The sequence below is a fragment of the Chroicocephalus ridibundus genome, chromosome 4 (assembly GCF_963924245.1).
Source record: "Chroicocephalus ridibundus chromosome 4, bChrRid1.1, whole genome shotgun sequence".
Lineage (NCBI taxonomy): Eukaryota > Metazoa > Chordata > Aves > Charadriiformes > Laridae > Chroicocephalus > Chroicocephalus ridibundus.
This window is the reverse complement of record NC_086287.1, coordinates 1,603,498-1,623,990: the sequence shown is the minus strand read 5'-3', so window position 1 is coordinate 1,623,990 and position 20,493 is coordinate 1,603,498. Positions and strand designations below refer to the sequence as shown.

At 66.8% G+C, this 20,493-nt stretch overlaps 6 protein-coding genes across 7 annotated transcripts; 5 read left to right on the top strand and 1 right to left on the bottom strand.

Moving 5' to 3' along the window:
- Positions 1 to 191: 191 nt before the first annotated feature.
- Positions 192 to 4,422, top strand: AGBL2 (AGBL carboxypeptidase 2). The gene is made up of 13 exons (XM_063333472.1): positions 192 to 355; positions 427 to 555; positions 710 to 886; positions 980 to 1,087; positions 1,173 to 1,323; positions 1,403 to 2,167; positions 2,247 to 2,409; positions 2,536 to 2,662; positions 2,763 to 2,860; positions 2,937 to 3,040; positions 3,115 to 3,181; positions 3,291 to 3,386; positions 3,513 to 4,422. The coding sequence occupies exons 1-13, from the start codon at positions 226 to 228 to the stop codon at positions 3,888 to 3,890; spliced, it is 2,493 nt and encodes an 830-aa protein (XP_063189542.1). The 5' UTR covers positions 192 to 225; the 3' UTR covers positions 3,891 to 4,422.
- A 116-nt stretch (positions 4,423 to 4,538) lies between these two features.
- Positions 4,539 to 8,317, top strand: MTCH2 (mitochondrial carrier 2). The gene is made up of 13 exons (XM_063333439.1): positions 4,539 to 4,721; positions 4,814 to 4,898; positions 5,031 to 5,137; positions 5,261 to 5,287; positions 5,683 to 5,736; positions 5,845 to 5,902; positions 6,036 to 6,087; positions 6,183 to 6,242; positions 6,785 to 6,878; positions 7,056 to 7,103; positions 7,566 to 7,633; positions 7,910 to 7,985; positions 8,129 to 8,317. Exons 1-13 carry the CDS (start codon positions 4,635 to 4,637, stop codon positions 8,213 to 8,215), a joined length of 903 nt encoding a protein of 300 aa, XP_063189509.1. The 5' UTR covers positions 4,539 to 4,634; the 3' UTR covers positions 8,216 to 8,317.
- A 1,568-nt stretch (positions 8,318 to 9,885) lies between these two features.
- Positions 9,886 to 11,474, top strand: NUDT8 (nudix hydrolase 8). Its single transcript, XM_063331585.1, has 4 exons — positions 9,886 to 10,112; positions 10,197 to 10,329; positions 10,850 to 10,927; positions 11,033 to 11,474. The coding sequence occupies exons 1-4, from the start codon at positions 9,886 to 9,888 to the stop codon at positions 11,282 to 11,284; spliced, it is 690 nt and encodes a 229-aa protein (XP_063187655.1). The 3' UTR covers positions 11,285 to 11,474.
- A 421-nt stretch (positions 11,475 to 11,895) lies between these two features.
- NDUFV1 (NADH:ubiquinone oxidoreductase core subunit V1) lies at positions 11,896 to 14,288 on the bottom strand. Of its 2 annotated transcripts, XM_063333416.1 has the most exons (10): positions 14,126 to 14,288; positions 13,931 to 14,013; positions 13,674 to 13,844; positions 13,410 to 13,593; positions 13,135 to 13,324; positions 12,790 to 13,002; positions 12,543 to 12,709; positions 12,378 to 12,459; positions 12,139 to 12,284; positions 11,896 to 12,049 (listed from the first exon to the last, which is right to left on the bottom strand). In XM_063333416.1, exons 1-10 carry the CDS (start codon positions 14,183 to 14,185, stop codon positions 11,966 to 11,968), a joined length of 1,380 nt encoding a protein of 459 aa, XP_063189486.1. In that variant the 5' UTR covers positions 14,186 to 14,288; the 3' UTR covers positions 11,896 to 11,965. The 2 variants fall into 2 exon arrangements, with proteins under 2 accessions (XP_063189486.1, XP_063189484.1); XM_063333414.1 differs by having other exon boundaries at positions 12,139 to 12,459.
- Positions 14,289 to 14,695: 407 nt separating this feature from the next.
- On the top strand, positions 14,696 to 17,867 carry LOC134514968 (calcium-binding protein 2-like). The gene is made up of 8 exons (XM_063333433.1): positions 14,696 to 15,073; positions 15,301 to 15,387; positions 15,470 to 15,625; positions 15,740 to 15,770; positions 15,867 to 16,001; positions 16,084 to 16,193; positions 16,274 to 16,421; positions 16,507 to 17,867. The coding sequence occupies exons 1-8, from the start codon at positions 14,828 to 14,830 to the stop codon at positions 16,530 to 16,532; spliced, it is 939 nt and encodes a 312-aa protein (XP_063189503.1). The 5' UTR covers positions 14,696 to 14,827; the 3' UTR covers positions 16,533 to 17,867.
- A 1,141-nt stretch (positions 17,868 to 19,008) lies between these two features.
- Positions 19,009 to 20,131, top strand: CDK2AP2 (cyclin dependent kinase 2 associated protein 2). The gene is made up of 4 exons (XM_063333463.1): positions 19,009 to 19,340; positions 19,434 to 19,534; positions 19,636 to 19,768; positions 19,879 to 20,131. The coding sequence occupies exons 1-4, from the start codon at positions 19,256 to 19,258 to the stop codon at positions 19,944 to 19,946; spliced, it is 387 nt and encodes a 128-aa protein (XP_063189533.1). The 5' UTR covers positions 19,009 to 19,255; the 3' UTR covers positions 19,947 to 20,131.
- The last annotated feature ends 362 nt before the right edge of the window (positions 20,132 to 20,493 follow it).

Here is a 20,493-nt window from a genome sequence, read left to right as displayed (position 1 = left end):
GGCAATGTGTGTGGTGGCCTTGGCTTGGGCTAACACCGTTGGGGCTCTTTGTGGCCGGGCTCCCCGGGTCTCTGCCAGGATAACGAAATCCCTCTGGCTCCTTTCCCAGCTCCGCTCCGGGACCGCCCTGTCCCTCCCTGCTGCTGGCTGGTCGCTCAGCGACCGCGTCCTGGCTCCCTGGCACTGCCGGGAGCGGAGAAGGGTCGTGCCGGACCTCTGGCAGCCATGCGGCCTTCAGGGCGCCCTGCTGCTGGGCTTGGGGAGGGGGGACCGGGGGGGTTTAGTGGAGCGCTGGTCCCCGAGCCCTACGACAGCTTCATGCGCAGCCACCTGCGCTTCTACGGCTACTTCCGAGGTGAGCCCTGGCCGCAGGAACGCGTCCCCTCGCCCCCCTGCCCTTTGGGCTGCAGCAATGCTCTCCCCAAGGCCAGAAGACGGGCAGGCAGAAGAGCCCCGTGTCCCCGGGGGGGCCCTCCCAGCAGCACCCCCCCGAGGCCCCCAGCACGGGCAGCACCCACCCTGGCTGCCTGCATGGTCCTGGGCAGGAGGCGAGTTGTGAGTGAGACCCCATCGCCCCCCGGCACCGAGCTCGGTGCTGCCCGGGGGCCTCTCCCTGCCCTGGGGGTGATGGGTGGTTCTGGGGGGTGGCCCCAGTCTGGGCTCCCCCCTCTCGGCGGGAGCCCCCCAGTCCCTCCTGCTCCCCTTGCAGCCCCTGGGGTGCTGGAGCCGTCCCCCCACCGGTGCACGCCGGTCCCCTCAGCGTGGCACCGCGGGTCCCTGGGGGAGCCACGGGATCTCTTTGCCCTTCCCTCGGCACGGAGACCCCCGCCCCCTCCCCGGTGGCCCGTGGAGTGCGAAGTCATCAAGGAGACGATCGAGCACATCGGTGAGGGAGCGCCGCAGCCATCCCCCCCCCTCACCCCTGCGCCGGACCCCTGCCATGCCCACGGCACCCCTCTCTGTGTGTCCCCCCCTCCAGAGTGGGTCCCCCCTGAACCAGAGCCCTTCTGCCAGCCCCCGAGCCACGAGTGGCCCCCGGCCCCCCTCAGCGAGGAGCAGGGCACCGTCGTCTACCACCTCAGCCCAGGTAGCGGGGAGCAGGCAGCAACCCCCGTGTGCCCCCCCAGTCTCCCCAAGCCCCCATCGCCATCCCTCCTTGCTTCCCCCCACAGTGCCCCCAGGCTCCCGTTTCACCCGCGCTCGGGTCGGGGGGGCCCTGGGCCCCCTCTCCTCTCCGGCAGTCCCCTTGGAGGGTCCCCAGGACACCACGCTGCTCTTTGAATCCCGCTTCGAGAGCGGCAACCTCCAGAAAGCTGTCAAGGTGTAAGAGAGGGGACGGGGGAGGTGAGGAGGGGACGGCAGCAGGGCCAGGAGCTGAAGCACGGCCCGTCCTGCCGTGCAGGGGCCCCTACGAGTACGTGCTGACGCTGCGGCCGGACCTCTACACCGCCAAGCACACCCAGTGGTTCTACTTCCGCGTTCAAAACACCCGTCGAGACCCCCTCTACCGCTTCACCATCGCCAACCTGGCGAAGCCCAAGAGCCTCTATGGCGAGGGCATGCGGCCGCTGCTCTACTCCCAGCGGGACGCCCAGAGCCGCGGCATCGGCTGGCGCCGGGTCGGGACTGACATCCGCTACTACCGGGGTGGCGGGGAGGAGCCGGCTGCCTTCCGCCTCTCCTGGACGGTGCGCTTCCCCCACGACGGCGACACTTGCTTCTTCGCCCACTCCTACCCCTACACCTACTCCGACCTGCAGCGCTACCTGCAGGCGCTGGCGGGCGACCCCGTGTGCTCGCAGTACTGCGCGGTGCGGGCGCTGTGCCGCAGCCTGGCCGGTAACACCATCTACCTGCTGACCATCACCAGCCCCACTGGCACGGCGGCCAAGCGGGCGGTGGTGCTGAGCGCCCGCGCCCACCCCGGGGAGAGCGGCAGCTCCTGGGCCATGCGGGGCTTCCTCGATTTCCTCCTCAGCACCCACCCCGACGCCCGGCTCCTGCGCCGGCTCTTCGTCTTCAAGGTGGTGCCCATGCTCAACCCCGACGGGGTGGTGGTGGGCAATTCCCGCTGCTCCCTGGCCGGCCGGGATCCCAACAGGGCGTACGGGACGGCGCTCCAAGGCTCCTTCCCCGGCGTGTGGCACCTGCGGGCCATGGTCGAGAGGTGAGGTGGGGACACAGGGAGCCGGCGGGATGGCGGCGCTCCCGTGTCGGGGACGGTGGCTGTATCCGGATGCGTGCAGGGTGCTGGCGGAGCGGGAGGTGGTGCTATACTGCGACTTCCACGGGCACAGCCGCAAGAATAACGTCTTCATGTACGGCTGCGACGGCGGCAGGGCCAGCACTGGGCTGCGGCTGCACCAGCGCGTCTTCCCCCTCATGCTGAGCAAAAATGCCCCCGATAAGGTGGGACGCTCCGGAGCCAGGGAATGGCGTCCTCCCCAAGCTTCATGGTGACACCATGTGGTGTCCCTGTGGGGCTGGGGAGGGGGACACATCCCCCCGCCGTGCTGACCCCAGGGCTGGCCCTAGTTTTCCTTTCCCAGCTGCAAGTTCAAGGTGCAGAAGAGCAAAGCAGGGACGGGCAGGGTCGTCATGTGGCGCATTGGCGTCTCCAACAGCTACACCATGGAGGTGGCCTTTGGTGGCTCCACGCTGGGTGAGGGGCCACCGCAGGTGACGGTGTCCGGTGTGTCGGCTGGCAGCTGACCCCATGTTGGGAAGCCGCTGCTTCTTTCGTTGTCCCCTGTCCCCTCCAGGCAGGAGGAACTCGCACTTCACCGTGGAGGATCTCAAGTCGCTGGGCTACCACCTCTGCGACACCCTGCTCGACTTCTGCGACCCCCATCCTGCCAAGGTGGGCTCAAACTGCGGCACCCAGGCTGGTCCTGGTGTCACAGGGGGGCCGCAGTGACACTGGCTCCATCCTGCAGTTCCAGCAGTGCCTGTCGGAGGTGGACACGCTGCTGCAGCAGCGGCTGGGCCGGGAGCCGGGCTCCGGCTGGAGCGATGTCTCCCCGTCGGAGCTCGAATCCAGGTACGGCCCAGCCCGGGGACCCTGCAGAGCCCCGGGTGCTGGTGGGGGCTCAAGCGTTCGTCTCCCCCTCACAGCACCAGCGGCTCCGACAGCTCTGTGTCCGACGGGCCCCCAGCTCACCTCCATGGCCTGGCACAGCCGGTGAGTCCCCGGGTGCCGCTGCTTTTGGGGTGGGAGGGACGAAGCACCGGGGAGGTGTGAGGCATCATGGGGTGCAGACACCCTGGAATTGCTTTGCAATCCGGTGCAGCTGGAGCAACAGAGGAGGAAGCGGCGGCGGAGCCGGAGAGCCATGAACGCCCTGTGCCAGACAAACACCATCTACCAGAGCCGTGCCAACATCCTGGTGAGCCAACGAGCACAGTCCACCAGGTCCCAGAGGGGACAACCCTGTAGGGACACTTGTCCCAGCCTGTCCCAGCCTACTGCCTGGGGCTCCAAGTGGGTCTAACCCCTCTTCTGTGACCCCCAGGCCAGGCTGGGGACCCCCAGGGCCCCCAGCACCCGGAGGGGAGGCAGCGTGGTGGGAGAGAAGCCCAGAGCCAGCTCCAGTGGGACCTTTCCCAGCGCAGCTGGAGCCGGGGACAGCTGCCGCGCCGCCATGGGGGGGTCTCAGAAGGGTGTCACAAGTGCGGTGTCACACCATCGGATGCCACTGAGCACCCGCCACCCCAGTGTCACCAGTGATTCCTCAGGGGATGCAGCCCCGGGAGCTGAAACACGGCTGTCCCGGCAGTGGGGCGGGCAGGCGGCTTCTGCCCGTGGACGCAGGGTGCGTCCCCCCCTCACCGCCCCCGGCAGGGCCTCTCTGTCCGCCACCCCACGCTGCTGCGCCTGCGCTCGGGATTAAAGGCGCTGCCATGGCCGTGCCTCTGCCCGGTGATGCCTCTTTCCATCGCGCCATGCCCCCCGGGGCACCCACTTGGCCCCCAGCGCTCCAGCCTGCCCAGAGGCTGATGGCGCCCAGCCCTGGGCCCTGCCACCGTGACACTGCCTCTGGCCCTGCAGGCTCCGGTGGTTCTACAGGCCCCGACGCCATGGTATCACCTCCGTGTCGCCTCAGGCCCTATCGCCACGGTATCACTTCAGGCCTCTTCACCACGGTGTCCCCTCGGGCCCTGTTGCTATGGTGTCACCTCAGTGTCACCTCAGGCCTCCTCGCCATATGTCATCTCAGGCCCCATCTCCATGGTGTCACCTCAGGCCTCCTCGAGGTGGCGTCCCCTCAGGCCCTGTCGCCATAGCGTCACCTCAGGCCCCGTCGCCATAGCGTCACCTCGGTGTCACCTCCGGCCCCGTCGCCATGGCGTCCCCTCAGGCGTGCAGGCCGCGGCGAGGCCTGGGGCCCCGCAGGCCCCGTTGCCATGGCGACGCCTCAGGCCTGCAGGCCGCGGCGAGGCCTCAGCCCCCGTCGCCACGGTGACACCCCCCCACGTTGCCATGGCGATCCAGCGGGGGGGTGAACCACCCCCCCCCCCGACCGGAAGCGTTCGGCGGGCGCGCCGGAAGTACCGGGGAGTGGGCGGAAGCGGAAGCGGCGGCGGCGGCAGCGGCGGCGGGGGTGTCCTTCTGGGCCGTGACGCCGGGCGGCAGCATGGCGGACGCGGGCTCGCAGGTGCTGCTGGGCTCGGGGCTGACCGTGCTCTCGCAGCCCCTCATGTACGTGAAGGTGCTGGTGCAGGTAAGGGGGAGGGGGCCCGGTAACGGGGAGCTGGGGCGGGGGAACGACACCGTGGCCCGGTACCGGCTGCAGGCTGCCTGTCCCCGCCGCAGGTGGGGTACGAGCCGCTGCCGCCCACCCTGGGGAGGAACATCTTCGGGCGCCAGGTCTACCAGCTGCCCGGCCTCTTCGCTTACGGTGAGCCTGCCCCCCTTCCTCTTCCTCCCTCCGCTGCGCCCCCCGCCCCGCGGGGCCGGTGGTGTCCCGGTGGTGTCCACCCCCCCCCCCCCCCCCGCCCTCCGTGTCGTGATGGGTCCCCGCTGTCCCCAGCCAAGCACATCGTGAAGGTCGACGGAAGAGCGGGACTCTTCAAGGGCCTCACCCCCCGCCTCTGCTCCAGCGCCATCGGCACCGTCGTGCACAGCAAAGTGCTGCAGGTACCGGGGGAAAAGGGGGGGCACACGGCGCCGCCGGCGGCCCCGGGGGAGGGTCTGCAAGGGGGGCTCACCCCTTTGGCAGGGCCTCCTGCGGCCATGCTAACCCTGCCCTTCCCTCCCCAGCGGTACCAGGAGGCTGAGCAGGCTGAGGTAGGTGTGAGGTTGCGGCTGCTTCCCCTGGGGAATCCTCCATTCTTCCCTCCCTTCTCCCTTCCTTCATCCCTTCCCTTTCCCATCTCCCCATCCCTTCCCTTTCCCATCTCCCCATCCCTTCCCTTTCCCATCTCCCTCTCCCTCCCTCTCTCCCTGTATTCCTGCCTTCCCCTCTCCCTCTTCCCCCTGTACCCCCACACCTGCGGGCAGAGGCAGCCCGGCATCAGAGATTCTCCCCTCCCGCCCCGGGAGAATCGCGGGGTACAGAAGGCTCTGCCAGGGCCGGGGTGCTGCCGAGCCCGCGCTGGGGGGACACAGATCCTTTCAGGGGTGGTGGGGAGGGTGCGGTGCCTTTCGGGGGGGCTGTTCCTGACACCTGTTTCCCTCTCCAGCCTGGAGCCAGCAAGAAGGAGCCCGTGTCCTCGCTGGAGCAGGTCCTCAAGGAGGTGAGGAGGAGGGGGCTGGGTCCCCTCGGGTACGATGCCGGTGCTGCCGGGCTCCCTGCCTGCCGCGTCCCTGGCACCCGCTCCCCCTGACACCCCGTTTCTTCCCAGACCTCCCGAGAGATGGTCGCTCGCTCCGCCGCCACACTCATCACCCACCCCTTTCACGGTAGGTCCCCCCCCCCCGCCCCCCCGCCGCAGCTTGCACGTGGTCCTGGTGACCCCGGTGACAGGCTCCTGTCACTCCTGTGTGACCCCGGGATGTGCCTGTGCCCACCCTGACCCCCCATCTCTGCCTGCAGTGATCACCCTGCGCTGCATGGTGCAGTTCATCGGCCGGGAGACCAAGTACAGGTACGGGGTAGGGGGGGCCAGGGCTGCCGTGGGGGGGCTGCCCGCCCATAGGGCCCCCTCTGACGGCGGTGCTCTCCTTTTCCTCGCCGGCCCAGCGGGACACTAAGCGCCTTCGCCACGATTTACCGAGAAGAGGGCATCCTGGGCTTCTTCGCGTGAGTGTCGTCCACCGGGGCCTTGGAGGGGGAGGCACGGCGGGGGGTCTCGCCCAAAATCCGTGGGCCTCGCTTGGGCGTTGTTCCTCGCTCCGTCCGTGATGCCGCAGCTCTGCCTTCCCGTCTCTCTTGGGAAGCGTTCTGCCCTGACCTCAGCCGCCGCTGGGGTGCGCGGTTCCTGTTCTGCTCTCGCCGGGGGGGCTTCCTGGTGGGGATCCAGCAAGTCCCACCGGCCCTGGGTTGCGTGGGTGACATCTGGGGACATGAAACGGGAGCAAAGGTGTATTAAACCTTCCCCGAGAGCGCTGGCCTCCCACTGTAGGCGGCTGGGAGGTGTTTTGGGTCCCTCCAGCAGCTCCCTTCTGCACCCGCATCCTCTTGGATGTTTGTCCGAGCATCCCAGGGCCGGGTGTTCCCCCTTCACCCGGCTGTTGGGGGAACGGCTGCTCCCTCCCCTTCCTACCTGGCTCTTCCCTGGCTCTCCGTGCAGCCAGATCCGGGTCTGCCCTAGGCTCACCTTCCTGCTGCCTCTTCTCTTTCAGCGGCCTCATCCCCCGTCTCCTCGGGGACATCCTTTCGCTCTGGCTCTGCAACATGCTGGCCTACCTCATCAACACGTACGCGCTGGAGAACGGGGTACGGGCTCCGTGCCCTGCTCGGGGGGACTGGGGCGGGCTGGGGGCGGCAGGGTGGCATCGCTGACGGCGGTGAGGGACAGGGGGGGCTCAGGGGACAGCTCAGGGGGACAGGACCCTACTTTGGGGTGGCAGCACGGCTCCGTGGGGGTTGAAAATGCCTTTTCTCCTTCCGCAGGTCTCAACCATGACCGAGATGAAGAGCTACTCACAGGCAGTCACTGGAGTGAGTACAGCGCGCGTGCGTGTGTGTACAGCCGTGTGCGTGATGCTGTCTCCCCGCGGGGAGAGTGAAGAGAGTTGAATCCTCTTTCCCCGGGGAAACGGTGTGTTCCTGGAATCCTGCGGCTGCTGGGCTGGGGAGCGAAGCCGGGATCCCTGAGGGAGGGATCAGCCTGCGGGGGAAGGATCTGTAGCTGCCTCTCGCAGCCCCAGAAACGCTGGGGCTCCGTGTTTGCCCCATGACTTCATGGTCAAAGCAGCATTTCTCACTCTCGCCAGAGCCAGGCATAAAAATTTGAGCTTGCCTCAACGTGGCCTGGCCCTGCACGGAGCTTGTGGGAGGGGGCTCCCTCCCAGGGCATCCCTGGGGATCTTCTGGGGCTCGTTCTCCCCACGCGGAGGGAAACGGGGGGGATCCCTGCGGGGTCCACGTGCCGCTGCCGACCAGCCCTGCTCTCCCTTGCAGTTCTTCGCCAGCATGCTGACCTACCCCTTCGTGCTGGTCTCCAACCTGATGGCCGTTAATAACTGCGGGTGAGTCTGCTCCTGCCGCTGCCTCCTCCTCCTCCTTCCCCTCTGCGCCTGGGGGGGGGCTGGCGTGGGTGGTGGCCACCTCCCTCTCCGCCGCATCAGCTCCCAAAGCCGCTGGTTGTCAAAAAGGCTTCAAACTCGCCGTGGGGTTGATCCTTCGTTGATAGCGGAAGCCTGGCCTCGAAAGGGCTGTTTTGGGGGTTCAGGTGACAAGGGGACGGATCCTGCCTTGGTTCTGGGTGGAAATAATTCGCTGTGGGTCTCCTCTTCCTCCCCCAGGCTGGCTGGGGGCCTCCTTCCCTACGCACCCACCTACTCCTCCTGGCTGGACTGCTGGAGCCAGCTGCACAGGGAGGTAAGCCGCTGGAGCCGGGCAGCTCCGGGATGCTGCCTGGCCACGGAAAAGAGCCGGGTGGGAGCCCAGCGGGGTCCGGGGTGGCCGTGCCGAGGCTCGGGGCAACCCCAGCTCACCCAACGATGGCCGTCTCCCCCTTCCAGGGCAACATGAGCCGAGGGAACAGCCTGTTTTTCCGCAAGGTGCCCGCAGGGAAGCGGTATGTGTGGGAGGAGAGGAGGTTTCGCTGAAGCTGGAGTGGTTGAAGCCGGTGCCGGGCTCTGAAGACAAAGAATTATGAGAGTGGTGATTTCTATACAGTTTTTTAAAATCATTTAATGCTGAGAGACGAAGGTGGAGGTGTGAGAGTGTCTGTCGTGGGGCTGGGGGCTTCCTGGGGAGAGGGGCTGGCCGATCTCTGGCGTTTCCTCCCTGATCCAAGCACCGGGGCACTGTCCCTGTTATTCCCTATTCCTCACTTGATCCCTTTTTGTCAGCCCGGCGCCCAAACAGACCCGGTCGGCAGGACCGGGTGCTGGATGGGTCCCATGAGATGCCATCCTCTCTGTCCTGTCCCCAGGGGGAATGGCGCCTGTGTCTTGTCTTTAGCCTGGAAGCCGAGGCTGCCCGGTAAACCCTCCGGCAGCAATCCCGCTCCCGGTGCCTCCCCGGGAGCCTTTTCCCGGCCTTGGACCCAATTAAGGCTGTTTCGACAGAAGAAATTCCCCCGCGAGATAACAGCGCGCAGAACCCTCACCCCCTTACACATCACCGCCTGTTCCAGACTGGCTGTACATGTGTCACACGCTCTTGGGGACCGATGGCCGCAAGCACCCTGGGGGCTGCCCCCAGCCTGGGTGGTGTCAGGGGCTGCTCGTTAGCGGCTGGGGGTAATTGAGGGGCAGCGAGGGTGGGGGGTGGCAGCACCCCGGGAGGAGAGCGCTGCTGCAAGGCCTCTGCTCCCCTGCCTCAGTTTCCCCTTCGTCCATCGGATCGGGTGCGTCCTGCTGGTGGTGCTCCCCAGTAAGGGGGGGACACACAGAGCTGGTGGCGGAGAAGAGGGTGACGGGGCGGGGGGGGGGGAGTGTTCTACACCCCGCCGGCGGGGGTTTTGCAGCTGGAGGGGGAAGTTGCACACCCCCTCAGAGGGTTCTACACCCCATCGAGGGGGCTGCACACCTGGTGAGGGGTTGTGAAGCTGGAGGCGGGGGGGGGTCGCACACCCCGTGACAGAGTTCTGCAGCTGGAGTGGGGGTCGCACACCCAGTGGGAGGGGGTTGCACACCTGGTGATGGTTGTGCAGCTGGAGGGGGGGTGGGGGTCACACACCCGGCCGGGGGGGGGGGGCATACCTGGTGACAGGCTTGTACAGCTGGAGGGGGGGGTCGCACCCCTAGCAAGGGCATCTGACAGCCGGCAGTGGCATTGCACACCCTGTCTTGGGGGTCACACCCCTTGACAGGGTTGTGCAGCTGGAGCGGGGGGGTCTCACACCCGGTCTTGGGGGTTGCACACCCTGTGGGGGGCAGTCGCACCCCCAGTGACACGGTTGTGCAGCTGGGGGGGTGTCGCACACCCGGTGACAGGGTTGTGCAGCTGGAGGGGGGGTCTCACCCCCGGTTTTGGGCGTCTCACGCCCGGTGTCAGGGTTGTGCAGCCGGAGGGGGGGCGTCTCACACCCGGTTTTGGGGCTCGCACACCCTGCCGGGGGGTGGCACGCCCGGTGACAGGGTTGTGCAGCTGGAGGCGGGGGGTCGCACACGCTGCGGCGGGGGGGGGGGGGGGGGGGTCGCAGGCCCGTTGGGGCCGTTCCCCCGCCGTTGGCGAACTCCCGTGGCGCCGCGGTTGCCCGGGGGGCGGTGCCGGGGGGGCGGTGCCGGGGGCGGCCGGTGCGTCGGTCCCTCCCTCCCGTGGCGGCGCCATGGCGGAGGCGGGTGCGGACGGCGGCGGCGGCGGCGGGGGGTTCCTGAGCAGCGGGAGCGAGCGGCGGTGCCGGGCGCGGCTGGCGGCGGCGGCGGCGGGGGGGGGACGGGGACGGGCGGCGGCGGCGGCGGTGCTGGTGCCGCTGTGCTCGGTGCGCGGCCGCCCCGCGCTGCTCTTCACCCTCCGCTCCCGCCGCCTGGGCGGCCCCCACAGCGGCGACGTCAGGTACCGGGGAGCGGGGCGACCGGGGGCGGCCCGGCGCTGAACGGCACCTCCCCCCCCCCCCCCGCTTCGACTCTTTCTCAACAGTTTCCCCGGGGGGAGGCGGGACCCGGCGGACGGCGACGCGGTGGCCACGGCGCTGCGGGAGACGCGGGAGGAGCTGGGGCTGGCGCTGGGAGCACCGAGCGTCTGGGGACAGCTGCGGCTGCTGCCCGATCGGGTACCGGGGACACTGGGGGGGACACCCACAAGGACACCGGGGCACGGGATGGGGTCGGTGGAGGGTGGTTGGGGGCACGGAGTGGCTGGGGACACCGAGGACACAGGGGGACAATGACATGGGGTGACAAGGAGGTGAGGACAAGGGTGACAAGGATATGGGGGGGACCAAGGACGTGAGGACAGGGGGTGACAAGGCTATGGAGTGACAAGGAAGTGAGGACACGGGGTGACAGGGAAATGGGGTGACTGAGAATGCGAGGACACAGAGTGACAAGGATATGGGGTGACAGAGACACAAGGGGAGCATGGCAGGGACATGGGTGACAGGGGTCTGAGGGTGACAGGAACACAAAGCACCAGCTGCAGGCGCGGGGGGGGGGTGTTGGGTGACACAGGACAGGTGACAGGGTGGGCTGCAGGGTGTCTGGGGACGGGCACAGGGGGGACAAGCCGAGCAGGTGGCACTTTGAGGGGGGTGGGGTGTTGTCACCCCCGTCCCTTGCTGACACACCTTCCAGCAGGGACAAATGGTGGCTCCGGTCGTGGCCAACCTGGGGCCCCTGGAAGACCTGACGCTGACCCCCAACCCTGACGAGGTGGGTGACACCCCCCCCCAGCATCAGCCGGGTCCCCTGAGTGGGGATGAGCACCCCCATCCCCGGTGACGCCGCGGCCACCCCCTTGTCACCGCCGTGCCGCAGGTGGAGGAGGTCTTCACGCTGCCCCTGGATCACCTCCTGCGGGAGGAGAACCAGGGCTACACCCATTTCCGCACCGCCGGGGGCTACGGCTACACCCTGCCCGTCTTCCTCAACGGCCCCCACAAGGTGTGGGGGCTGACGGCCATCGTCACCGAGCTCACCCTGGAGCTGCTGGCCCCCGGACGCTACCGCAGGAAGACCCACGTGCCGGCCCGCAGCCCCCCGCCACGGCCCAAGGCGGGCTCGGCGTGACGGGGCGAACCCCGGGTGCCAGGGAGGCGTTTTGGTGGGGTGGGGGTACAGACCCACACCCCCCCCCCCATCAGTGCTGCTGCAGGGAGACCGCGCTGTCCCCCCCATCGGTGGCACCGGGCTGCAACGGCTGGTGTCACACACTGTGATTTTAGTAAAAAAAAGAGAAAAAAGCCATGTTTTTGAACCACTTGTGCCACGGCTGACAAGTCACACTGTGTGGCTGGTCCTCAGGGTTGGGGGGACATGACAGCTGCCCCCCCCGGTGTCACCACTGTCCCCAGGGAGGGACGCGCGGCCGTGTAATGCCCCGGCTGCTTGGTGCTGCCCAACGATCACCCAGCCCCAGAGAGGGGAGGTGGAGGCTCACGGAAAACCAGGATCTCTCCTCTGGGGACACCCAGACCCCCGGCTGCCTGATGCCCAAATCCCTGGGGATCCCCCCCAAGCCCTGGGGGGCCTGTGCTCCTGGGGGGCAGGGCCCAGAGCCCCCCTCCCCCCCCCCCCCCGAGTCCATTTCACACCCACAGCCCACACTCCTGCCCCGCTCCAGCACAGAGAGGCACCCATGAGCACAGCAGCCTTTATTAAGGACCCCCTCACTAGCGCGCAGCCCCTCGCCCCCCCCGAGAAGCGCCCCCCCAGGAAGGAAATGGCTGCCCTCGCTCCACCGCTGGCTCCTTATGCCGACGCCGCTCGGGCTTTGGCCTCCCCATAGCGCCGCATCCTCTCCTCCAGCTCCGGTCGGAAGTGGCGGATGAGACCCTGCAGAACCAGGATGGGTTAAAGGGGTGGGGGGAAGACTGTTGCCCCTCCCCTCCAGGCGCCATTCCCGGCCCCCAAATGCCCCCCACCTGCACGGGCCAGGCGGCGCCGTCGCCCAGGGCGCAGATGGTGTGGCCCTCGATCTGTTTGCTGATCTCCCACAGCGCGTCGATCTCGGCCACCTGCGCGTTGCCCTGCACGAACCGCGCCATCACCTTGTTCATCCAGTCGACGCCTGCGGGGAGGGGAAGGGCGTGAGGGGGTCGTGGCGCAGCCCCACCCCCCCCCCGCCTCGCCCCACAACCCCTCCCCGGCCACCCCTGCTCACCTTCCCGGCACGGCGTGCACTGCCCGCAGCTCTCGTGCTTGTAAAACTCGATGAGGCGAGCGATGGCTTTAATGATGTCGGTCTGGGGAGGGAGAGGAGGGTGAGGGCCCTGCTGCGGCACAGAGTAGGGGCAAGGCGGGGGCAACGGGGGGGCTCCTCCCTTACCGATTTGTCCATGACGATGACGGCAGCCGTGCCAAGCCCGCTCTGTGCCTGCACCAGGGAATCGAAGTCCATCAGCACGGTCTCGCACACCGATTTGGGGAGCAGCGGCGTGGAGGAGCCCCCCGGGATGACGGCCAGCAGGTTGTCCCAGCCCCCGCGGACACCCCCTGCCAGAGACGGGGGGACAAGACGGGCTGAGCCGGGCCCAGCGCCGTCCCGGCGGGGCGCAGCTCGGCGGGACGCTTACCGGCGTGCTTCTCGATGAGCTCCTTCAGCGGCACCGACATCTCCTCCTCCACGGTGCAGGGGTTGTTGACATGCCCCGAGATGTTGAAGAGTTTCGTCCCCGAGTTGCGCTCCCGGCCGAAGCCGGCGAACCAGGCGCCGCCTCGCCGGCAGATGGTGGGGGCCACCGCCACTGTCTCCACGTTGGCCACCGTGGTGGGGCAGCCGAAGACACCTGGAAGAAGCGGGAGCTCTCAACGTCCGCGGGATGACTGGTTTGGTTTGGTCGCCACCGTTTTGTCCCGCTCTCGAGTGGAAATGAGGGAAACCGGAGCCGCGCGAAGCGGGGAGGGGGGGGGGGACGTACCCACGTCAGCGGGAAAGGGGGGCTTCAGGCGCGGTTTGCCCTGCTTGCCCTCGATGGACTCGATCAGCGCCGTCTCCTCCCCGCAGATGTAGGCTCCGGCGCCCCTCACCACGAAGACGTCAAAGGCGTAGCCCGAGCCGCAGGCGTCCTTGCCCAGCAGCCCGGCTTCGTAAGCCTCCCGGATGGCTACCTACGGCGGGGAGGGGGCGGGTGGGGTCGGGGGGCTCCCCTCTGGGGAGCCCCCCGACCCCACCCGCCCCCTCCCCGCCATTTACTTGCAGGTTGGAGGCTTCGTTGTAGAACTCGCCGCGGATGTAGATGTAGGCGGCGCGGGCGCCCATGGCGCGTCCCGCCACCAGGCAGCCCTCCACCAGCTTGTGGGGGTCGTGGCGCATGATCTCCCGGTCCTTACAGGTCCCCGGTTCTCCCTCGTCCGCGTTCACCACCAGGTATTTGGGTCTGGGGGGGAAAGGCGGGAGCCATCAGGGCTTGGCTCGGGTAGCCGGCGGTGCCTGTACCGGTGCCGGTAACGGTCTCACCTGCCGTCCGGGGGTTTGTTCATGAAGCTCCACTTGAGGCCGGTGGGGAAACCGGCGCCGCCGCGGCCCCGCAGCCCCGAGGCCTTGATCTCACCCAGGATCCAGTCCACTCCCTTGAGCAGGATCTCCTTCGTCTTGTACCAGTCGCCGCGGCGCAGGGCGCCCTGCAGCCTGTGGGCAGGGCACGGCCGGTGACACCGGGACGGGACAGGCCACACCGGGACAACTCCCCCCCCACCCCCGTCGCCGGTACTCACCTCCAGTCGTGCCGCCCGTAGAGGTTGGTGAAGATCCGGTCCTCATCCCGCAGCGACCCGAACTGCGTCTTCTTGGGCGCCGTCTGCGGGGGAAACACAGGGTCTCAGCACCGGTAATACCGCGAACGGCGGGACCTGGCCCGGATCGCCCCGTCGCTCGTCCCTGTCCCCGTCCCCGTCCCCGTCCCCGCTCACAGAGTAGGCGGCGGCGGCGGCAGGCAGACGCCGCAGCGCCAGCAGCTGCCGGGCGGCCATGGTGGGGCGGGCACCGGCACCGGGACCGGCACCGGGACCACCGTCACCTTCAGGCGCCCCCGCAGCGTCGCGCCGACGGTGACGTCAGCAGCGAGCGCCGGCGTCGCGGCGCAGCGGTGTGACGCGCGCCAGCGGGGAGGCGTGGCCTCAGGGCAAGGGGCGTGGCCTCATGCCACGGAGGCGTGACCACGGGACAAGGGGGCGTGGCCTCTGGGCGAGGGGCGTGGCCCCATGCAACGGAGGCGTGACCACGGGACAAGGGGGCGTGGCCTATGGGCGAGGGGCGTGGCCAAGCTGGCACCGCGCCCGCGCCGCCACGTGCCCCGTTCCCGGGCGCGGGTCGGGTTTCGGCGGCTGTAACCGGAGCCCCCGGGTCCCACCCCCCCCCCCCCCCCCCCACTGCCGCCCCCCGGGGCGCCCCGCTCCGACCCCCCCCAGCGCCCCCGGGGGGGCCGCATTGCGCCGCTCCGCCACGGGCCTCTCGGCCGGTCCAGCTCTCCCCTAGTTGGGGCCACGTTCTCCCCCAGCCGGTGGCCTCGTCCCAGCGAGGGAGCGACTGCGGGGGATCTGGTTTCCTGGTCCCGGGGGTGGGGAGAGGGAACGGGAGCCGGTGGCCAGTGGCAGGACGGGGCGGCAAGCGGCATGTTCTTCCTCTTCCGCGGGCCGCAGCGGCGGGGCGCCGGCAGCCCCACGCCCCCCAGCTACCGGGGGGGCTCCTCCTCCCATGGCCCCGGTAAGCGGGGTGCCCGCCGCCGCTGCCCAGCCGTGCAGCTCAGGGGGCAGCTGGGCACCCCGGTGAGCTGGCCCAGCCATGGTGGCGCGTCACCCCTGGAGCATCGCTGGGCCACTGAGGAGCCGGGCCCAAAGCTGCCCCCTGCTTTCGGGCAGGTAACCGGGCTATGGCAGGGCCGGTGGGCAGCGGGGAGGCTGGGGGCACGGGGGAACAGCTGGGTGGCTCCCCACATCTGGAGCAAGGCAGCCTAGCAGGGAATAATCCGGAGGATTAATGCGCGGGCGCGGCGTGTCGTGTGTGTCCCCCCCCTCCCGCCACTCCCCCCCCGCGCCTGCCCTGCATATCCCCAGATATTCCATAAAAACCTCAAATCCCTGTGCAGCCACGGCCGCCATCGCAGCCCCCCCGGGGCCAGGCATGCCCAGCCATGGGCAACTGCACCAAGACCCCTGAGCGGAGGCTCCCCAAGGTAAGGCTGGCCTTCACCTGGGGGGGGTGGCAGGAGGAGACACCCCCCCGCCCCGGCCACTGACACCCGGCTCTGCCTGCAGGATGGGAAGCCGCACACCAGCCCCCCGGTCCCCGGGGACCCCGAGGAGGCGGGGGAGGTGGTGCAGACCCCCCCGTTGCAGAGCTACTCGGTGCTGCAGGGGCTGGTGGGGCCAGCCTGCATCTTCCTGCGGCAGAGCATCGCCATCACCCAGCTGGTACGTGCCCGGCGCGCCGGGGCACCGCGGCGCCGCGGGATTTATGGGGGGAGGGGGGGAACCATGGGAGAAAGACGCACCCTCCTTCGGCTCTTCCCGCTTTCTCTTTCCCAGGACCGAGAGCTGCGGCCCGAAGAGATCGAAGGTGAGGTGTGGAGGCAGGGCTGGGGGGTGGGGGGGTGGTCGTTGCCCCAGTTGGGGGCTGCGGGGGCGCGCGGGGGTGTCACCCCGCTGTCCCCAGAGCTGAAGCAGGCCTTCCGGGAGTTCGACAAGGACCGCGACGGCTACATCAGCTACAAGGACCTGGGCGAGTGCATGAGGACCATGGGCTATATGCCCACCGAGATGGAGCTCATCGAGCTGTCTCAGCAGATCAGTACGTGGCGGGGTACCAGGGAGGGGACACGACCCCAGCCATCCCCGTCCCCACCCCCAGTGACACCCCGCTTCTGCCACAGCCGGGGGGAAGGTGGATTTTGACGATTTCGTGGAGCTGATGGGCCCCAAGATGTTGGCAGAGACAGCGGACATGATCGGGATCAAGGAGCTGCGCGACGCCTTCCGCGAGGTGAGGGGACGGGGGCTTGCAGGGGGGGACAGCTGTGGCCGAGGGGCGGCCGTTGCCAAAGGGGGCTTGCCGTCGCGCAGTTCGACACCAACGGGGACGGGCAGATCAGCATGGCGGAGCTGCGGGAGGCCATGCGCAAGCTGCTGGGGCAGCAGCTCAACTACCGGGAGGTGGACGAGATCCTCAAGGACGTGGATCTCAACGGGGACGGCCTGGTGGACTTCGAAGGTAGGGGACCTACAGGGAAGGGGGGAACCAGGAACGTTCCCCTGGGAATATTCGGGATGTTCCTTCCGTATTCTCCCTGTGGCAGAGTTCGTGCGGATGATGTCGCGCTGAGGGCGGCACGTGCCAAGACGGGACCCGAGCCCCCCGCCGTGCCTTACCGAGAGGAGAGGGGGCCGTGGAGGAGACGCCCGGCTCCCGGTGGCTGCGGTTGTGGCCGTACCGGCACAACGCCGGCGCCTGAGCCCGGGACGAGGCCCTCAGAGGCTCTCAGACCATCGGCTGCCGAGGTCCAACCCCAGCGTGGGGGTGCCGGGGGCTGATGCCGGGCCCCTTTTCGGCACAGACATCGGCTGAGATCACCCTGATCTCCGCTATCTCCTTCTCTCCACCCTGCAGCATCTCCCTTCCCACCCCAAAATTCCCAACACACCGCTCCCCTGCCCTCCAGCCCTGCCGGCCCGTCCCTCCCACCTCCATTCCGACCCCCCATATCCAACACCGAGCCCCTCCGGTGTCCCCCGTCACCACGGTGTGAGCTCAGACCTACCCCAGACCCTGCTCTGTCCTGCCCGGCGCGGCTCCAGACGGCCCCTGGCACAGGGAATACTCCTCAGGGCTCCGGTCGGGACACCCTCGGGGAAAAAAACCGGGAATAAAGCGTTACCGTTCTCCGCCCGGTAATTTTTGCATCCTCCGAGTGAAGGAAATCGTCTGCTTCCCAGTTTATGGGGCATCTGAACAAATTTATTATAGTTTTTTTTCAATCTTTGCCCTTCGGAAATGAAAAACTCTCTCGACGGACTGTGGTTTGTCCTTTGGTTTCAATAGAATCCACTTTGTCTCACGCTTGAAGTGAAAAAAAACCAGCTAGGCAAAAGTCATTAATTTGGGAAACGTTTGAAAATCCGGGCTGATTCCGCGCTAGACAGGCTTTGTGCCCCTCACAGGTGAATTTTGCCTATGGATAAAACAAGGAATTCGGTGCAAGTCGTAGGATGCTGGTTTTTGAGTCAGTGGGTATTTTCTATGGGGAATAAAGTTTGGGAGTTCTCTATTAATGGATCCGAGCTTTGTTCAAGGCAATCTTTGATTACTTTTATTGTCTACCCGCTGAGTATTTTAAATCACCGACGAAGAAGCAGGTACCGGCGCGGAGCAGTTCAGCAAAGCCGTTTGAAAATCGCTTTTTCCATCTTTCTTTGCCCTTTAGAAATGAAAAGCTCTCCCTACGAATTTTTATTTGTCCTTATGTTGAGCTTAAAGAGAATGTGCTCGCCGCCCTTCCCTCCGCCACGTCTCTGTTCGCTGATTAGTGATAATTTTGACGATGGTAAATGTTAGTTTTAAATTTGGGAAATTGCCATTTGATGGGTAGGTATTTCGAAGGAAATCGAAGTCTTCCTAAAAAAAAATACATTTATCTTGTGTTAAAGAGGTACAACAACCTGCCCCGCTCTCCCAGCCCGCAGTCAGGCCTCTCACCTGTTTATAAAGGACAAATAGTTTGAAATTTCTTTTCGGTTTGCTTATAAACAAGTAGAAATACGTTTGTGACCAGCGACTTAACCTCTGGAGACTCCAAAGGGAAAATCTTAAGTATTAAATACATTTAAAAAAAAAAACCAACCCCAAACTAAACCCAAACCAGACCATCTCGATCTTCCTGATCCTCACGCAAGTCCCTCCCACCGGCTGCGTTAACCTCGATTCCTCAGAGTTTCGTAACTCAAAGTTAATAGCGAAGAGTAATTTTTTAGTTGGCTAATCGCTACAGAAGGATGCCTAAAATACGAGTTCCTTTTTTGTTCTGCTTTCTGGAACAGGTAGCGTGCAATTCCCAGCTTAAACCTTTAGTATACACTGGAGCTTGTGCTTTTTTTTTTTTTTTTGGCCCGTTTTTTGGCCATTTTTTTTTTCTTTTTTTTGCCCTTTTTTTTTTTGCCTTTTTTCTTTTGCCTTTTTTCCTTTGGCCTGTTTTCTTTTTTCCTTTTTTTTTTTCCTTTTTTCTCTTTTTTTACCTTTTTTCCTTTTTTGTTTTGCCTTTTTGTTGCCTTTTTTCTTTTGCCTTTTTGTTGCCTTTTTTCTTTTTCTGCCTTTTTTCTGCCTTTTTTTGCCTTTGTTTCATATTTTGCCTATTTTTTCTTTTTTTTTCCTTTTTTTTGGCCTTTTTTACTTTTTTTTTCCTTTTTCACGGGGCACCGATGCTCTCACCCCTCATATTTAACCCGCCGAGGAGGTGACCGACAGAGGCTCTCACGTTATTTTTTTTTTTTTTTTTTTTTTCTTTCTCGACCGCGCCACCAGACCGGAGCCCGTCGCTCACCGCTGGACATTTTAACGTTTTAAGGCCTTTTTTTCCCGGGGACCCCCAACAGGCCCCGCGGGGACCCGGCCACCCCCGCTGCCCCCTCACCTCCGCAGGGGGGCGGCGGGGGGAGGCCGCCGGGCCCGGTACCGGGTGTGTGTGGGGGGGGGCAGCGGCGGAACCCCCCTCCCGGTTTCCCCCCGCCATTCCCTGAGGGAGGGGGGAAGGGGCGGGGCCGACGCCGTGCGTCTCCACGGCGACGGGAGGGGCGTGGCGGCGCGGTGACGTCGGCACGCTCGGACGTCATCGCGGCGAGCGGCGGCGGCGGGGGGAGGCCGGGTCAGGGCAGGCCGCGGTGGGGCCTGCGCAGCTGAACCGGTACCGGCGTCGGAGCCGTCGCTCTCCGCGGGTCCGGGTGGGGTTGAGGAGCGGCGGGGACAACCGGCGGGGGGTGGGGGGAGGAGGTGGTGTCGCCCACCGGCCCCCGCCGCCCTCCAAGGCACCCGGCAGCGGCGGGCGGCCGTCGGGGATGTCCTACAAGCCCATCGCTCCCGCCCCCGCTACCCCCGGAGCCGCCAGCGCCAGCCCGGCCCCACCGGGGCCCGCACCTCCCGGTAACCACGGGGGAAGGGAGGAAGGGGGTGAGAGTACTGGGGAAGGGATGGCGGGGCGGGGGGGAGCAGCCGGTCACCCTCCGTTTCCCGCAGCCACGAGTGTCCCGTCGCCCTCCGGCTCCGTCCCCGGTGCCGCCGCCCCGTTCCGGCCCCTCTTCAATGACTTCGGGCCGCCGTCCATGGGCTACGTGCAGGTGAGGCTGGGGGGGAGGCGGCGGGGCCGGAGGGGGCAGCGGCGCGGGGGGCGGCCCTCACCCCCTCCGGTGTGTCCGTCCCCGCGTCCCCCTCCCCGCAGGCGATGAAGCCCCCCGGGGCACCGGGCTCGCAGAGCACCTACACCGACCTGCTCTCGGTCATCGAGGAGATGGGGAAGGAGATCCGGCCCACCTACGCCGGCAGCAAGAGCGCCATGGAACGGCTGAAGCGGGGTAGGGGCGGCGGGGGAGGAGGGGAAGCGGGGGGGAGGGAGCGGGGAACCGGGACACCGGTGTGGGGAGCACAGGCTGATGTGGGGTGTCCCCTCTGCTTCTCCCCGCAGGCATCATCCACGCCCGGGCGCTGGTCAGGGAGTGCCTGGCAGAGACAGAGCGCAACGCCCGCACGTAACGGCAGCTGTCAACCGGGACCCCCACCCCCCAACACCCTGCTCCGGGACCCCCCGGTGTCAGCGGGGGGGGGAGGGGGGGGGGGGGGGCCGCCGTGCTGCCCCCGCCCCCCCTTCCCCTCTCCGTGCTCTCTGCTCTCTTTATAAATGCGTGTTTTTATAAATAAAGGACGTGGCTGGGACTCTGCCTCGGGCGGTGGGTGCCGGTGGTGACGGGGGGGCGGGGGGGGGACACGGGGGAAGTGCTGCTGGGGGGTGGGGGGAGTCGGTGCGCCGGGGCCTGTGGCCGGTACCGGGGGCACTGGGGAAGGGTTTGGCGGGGGGGGGGGGGGGGGGGGGAGGAGGATGTTTTGTAGCCGTGCCCTACGCCGAGACGTTCGGGACTGAGCAAAACCCCTCATTTAATACTTTAAAAAGGTCTTTTTTTTGAATAAAGCCGTTTTTTCAGGGTCGGAGGGGGGGGGGTGTCGGTCGCCGGGCTGAGGGGGGGGGGGGCCGGTACAGGCGGGATGCCCGTGCAGCGGCGCTCGCCGGCCTTCCCGTCTCTGA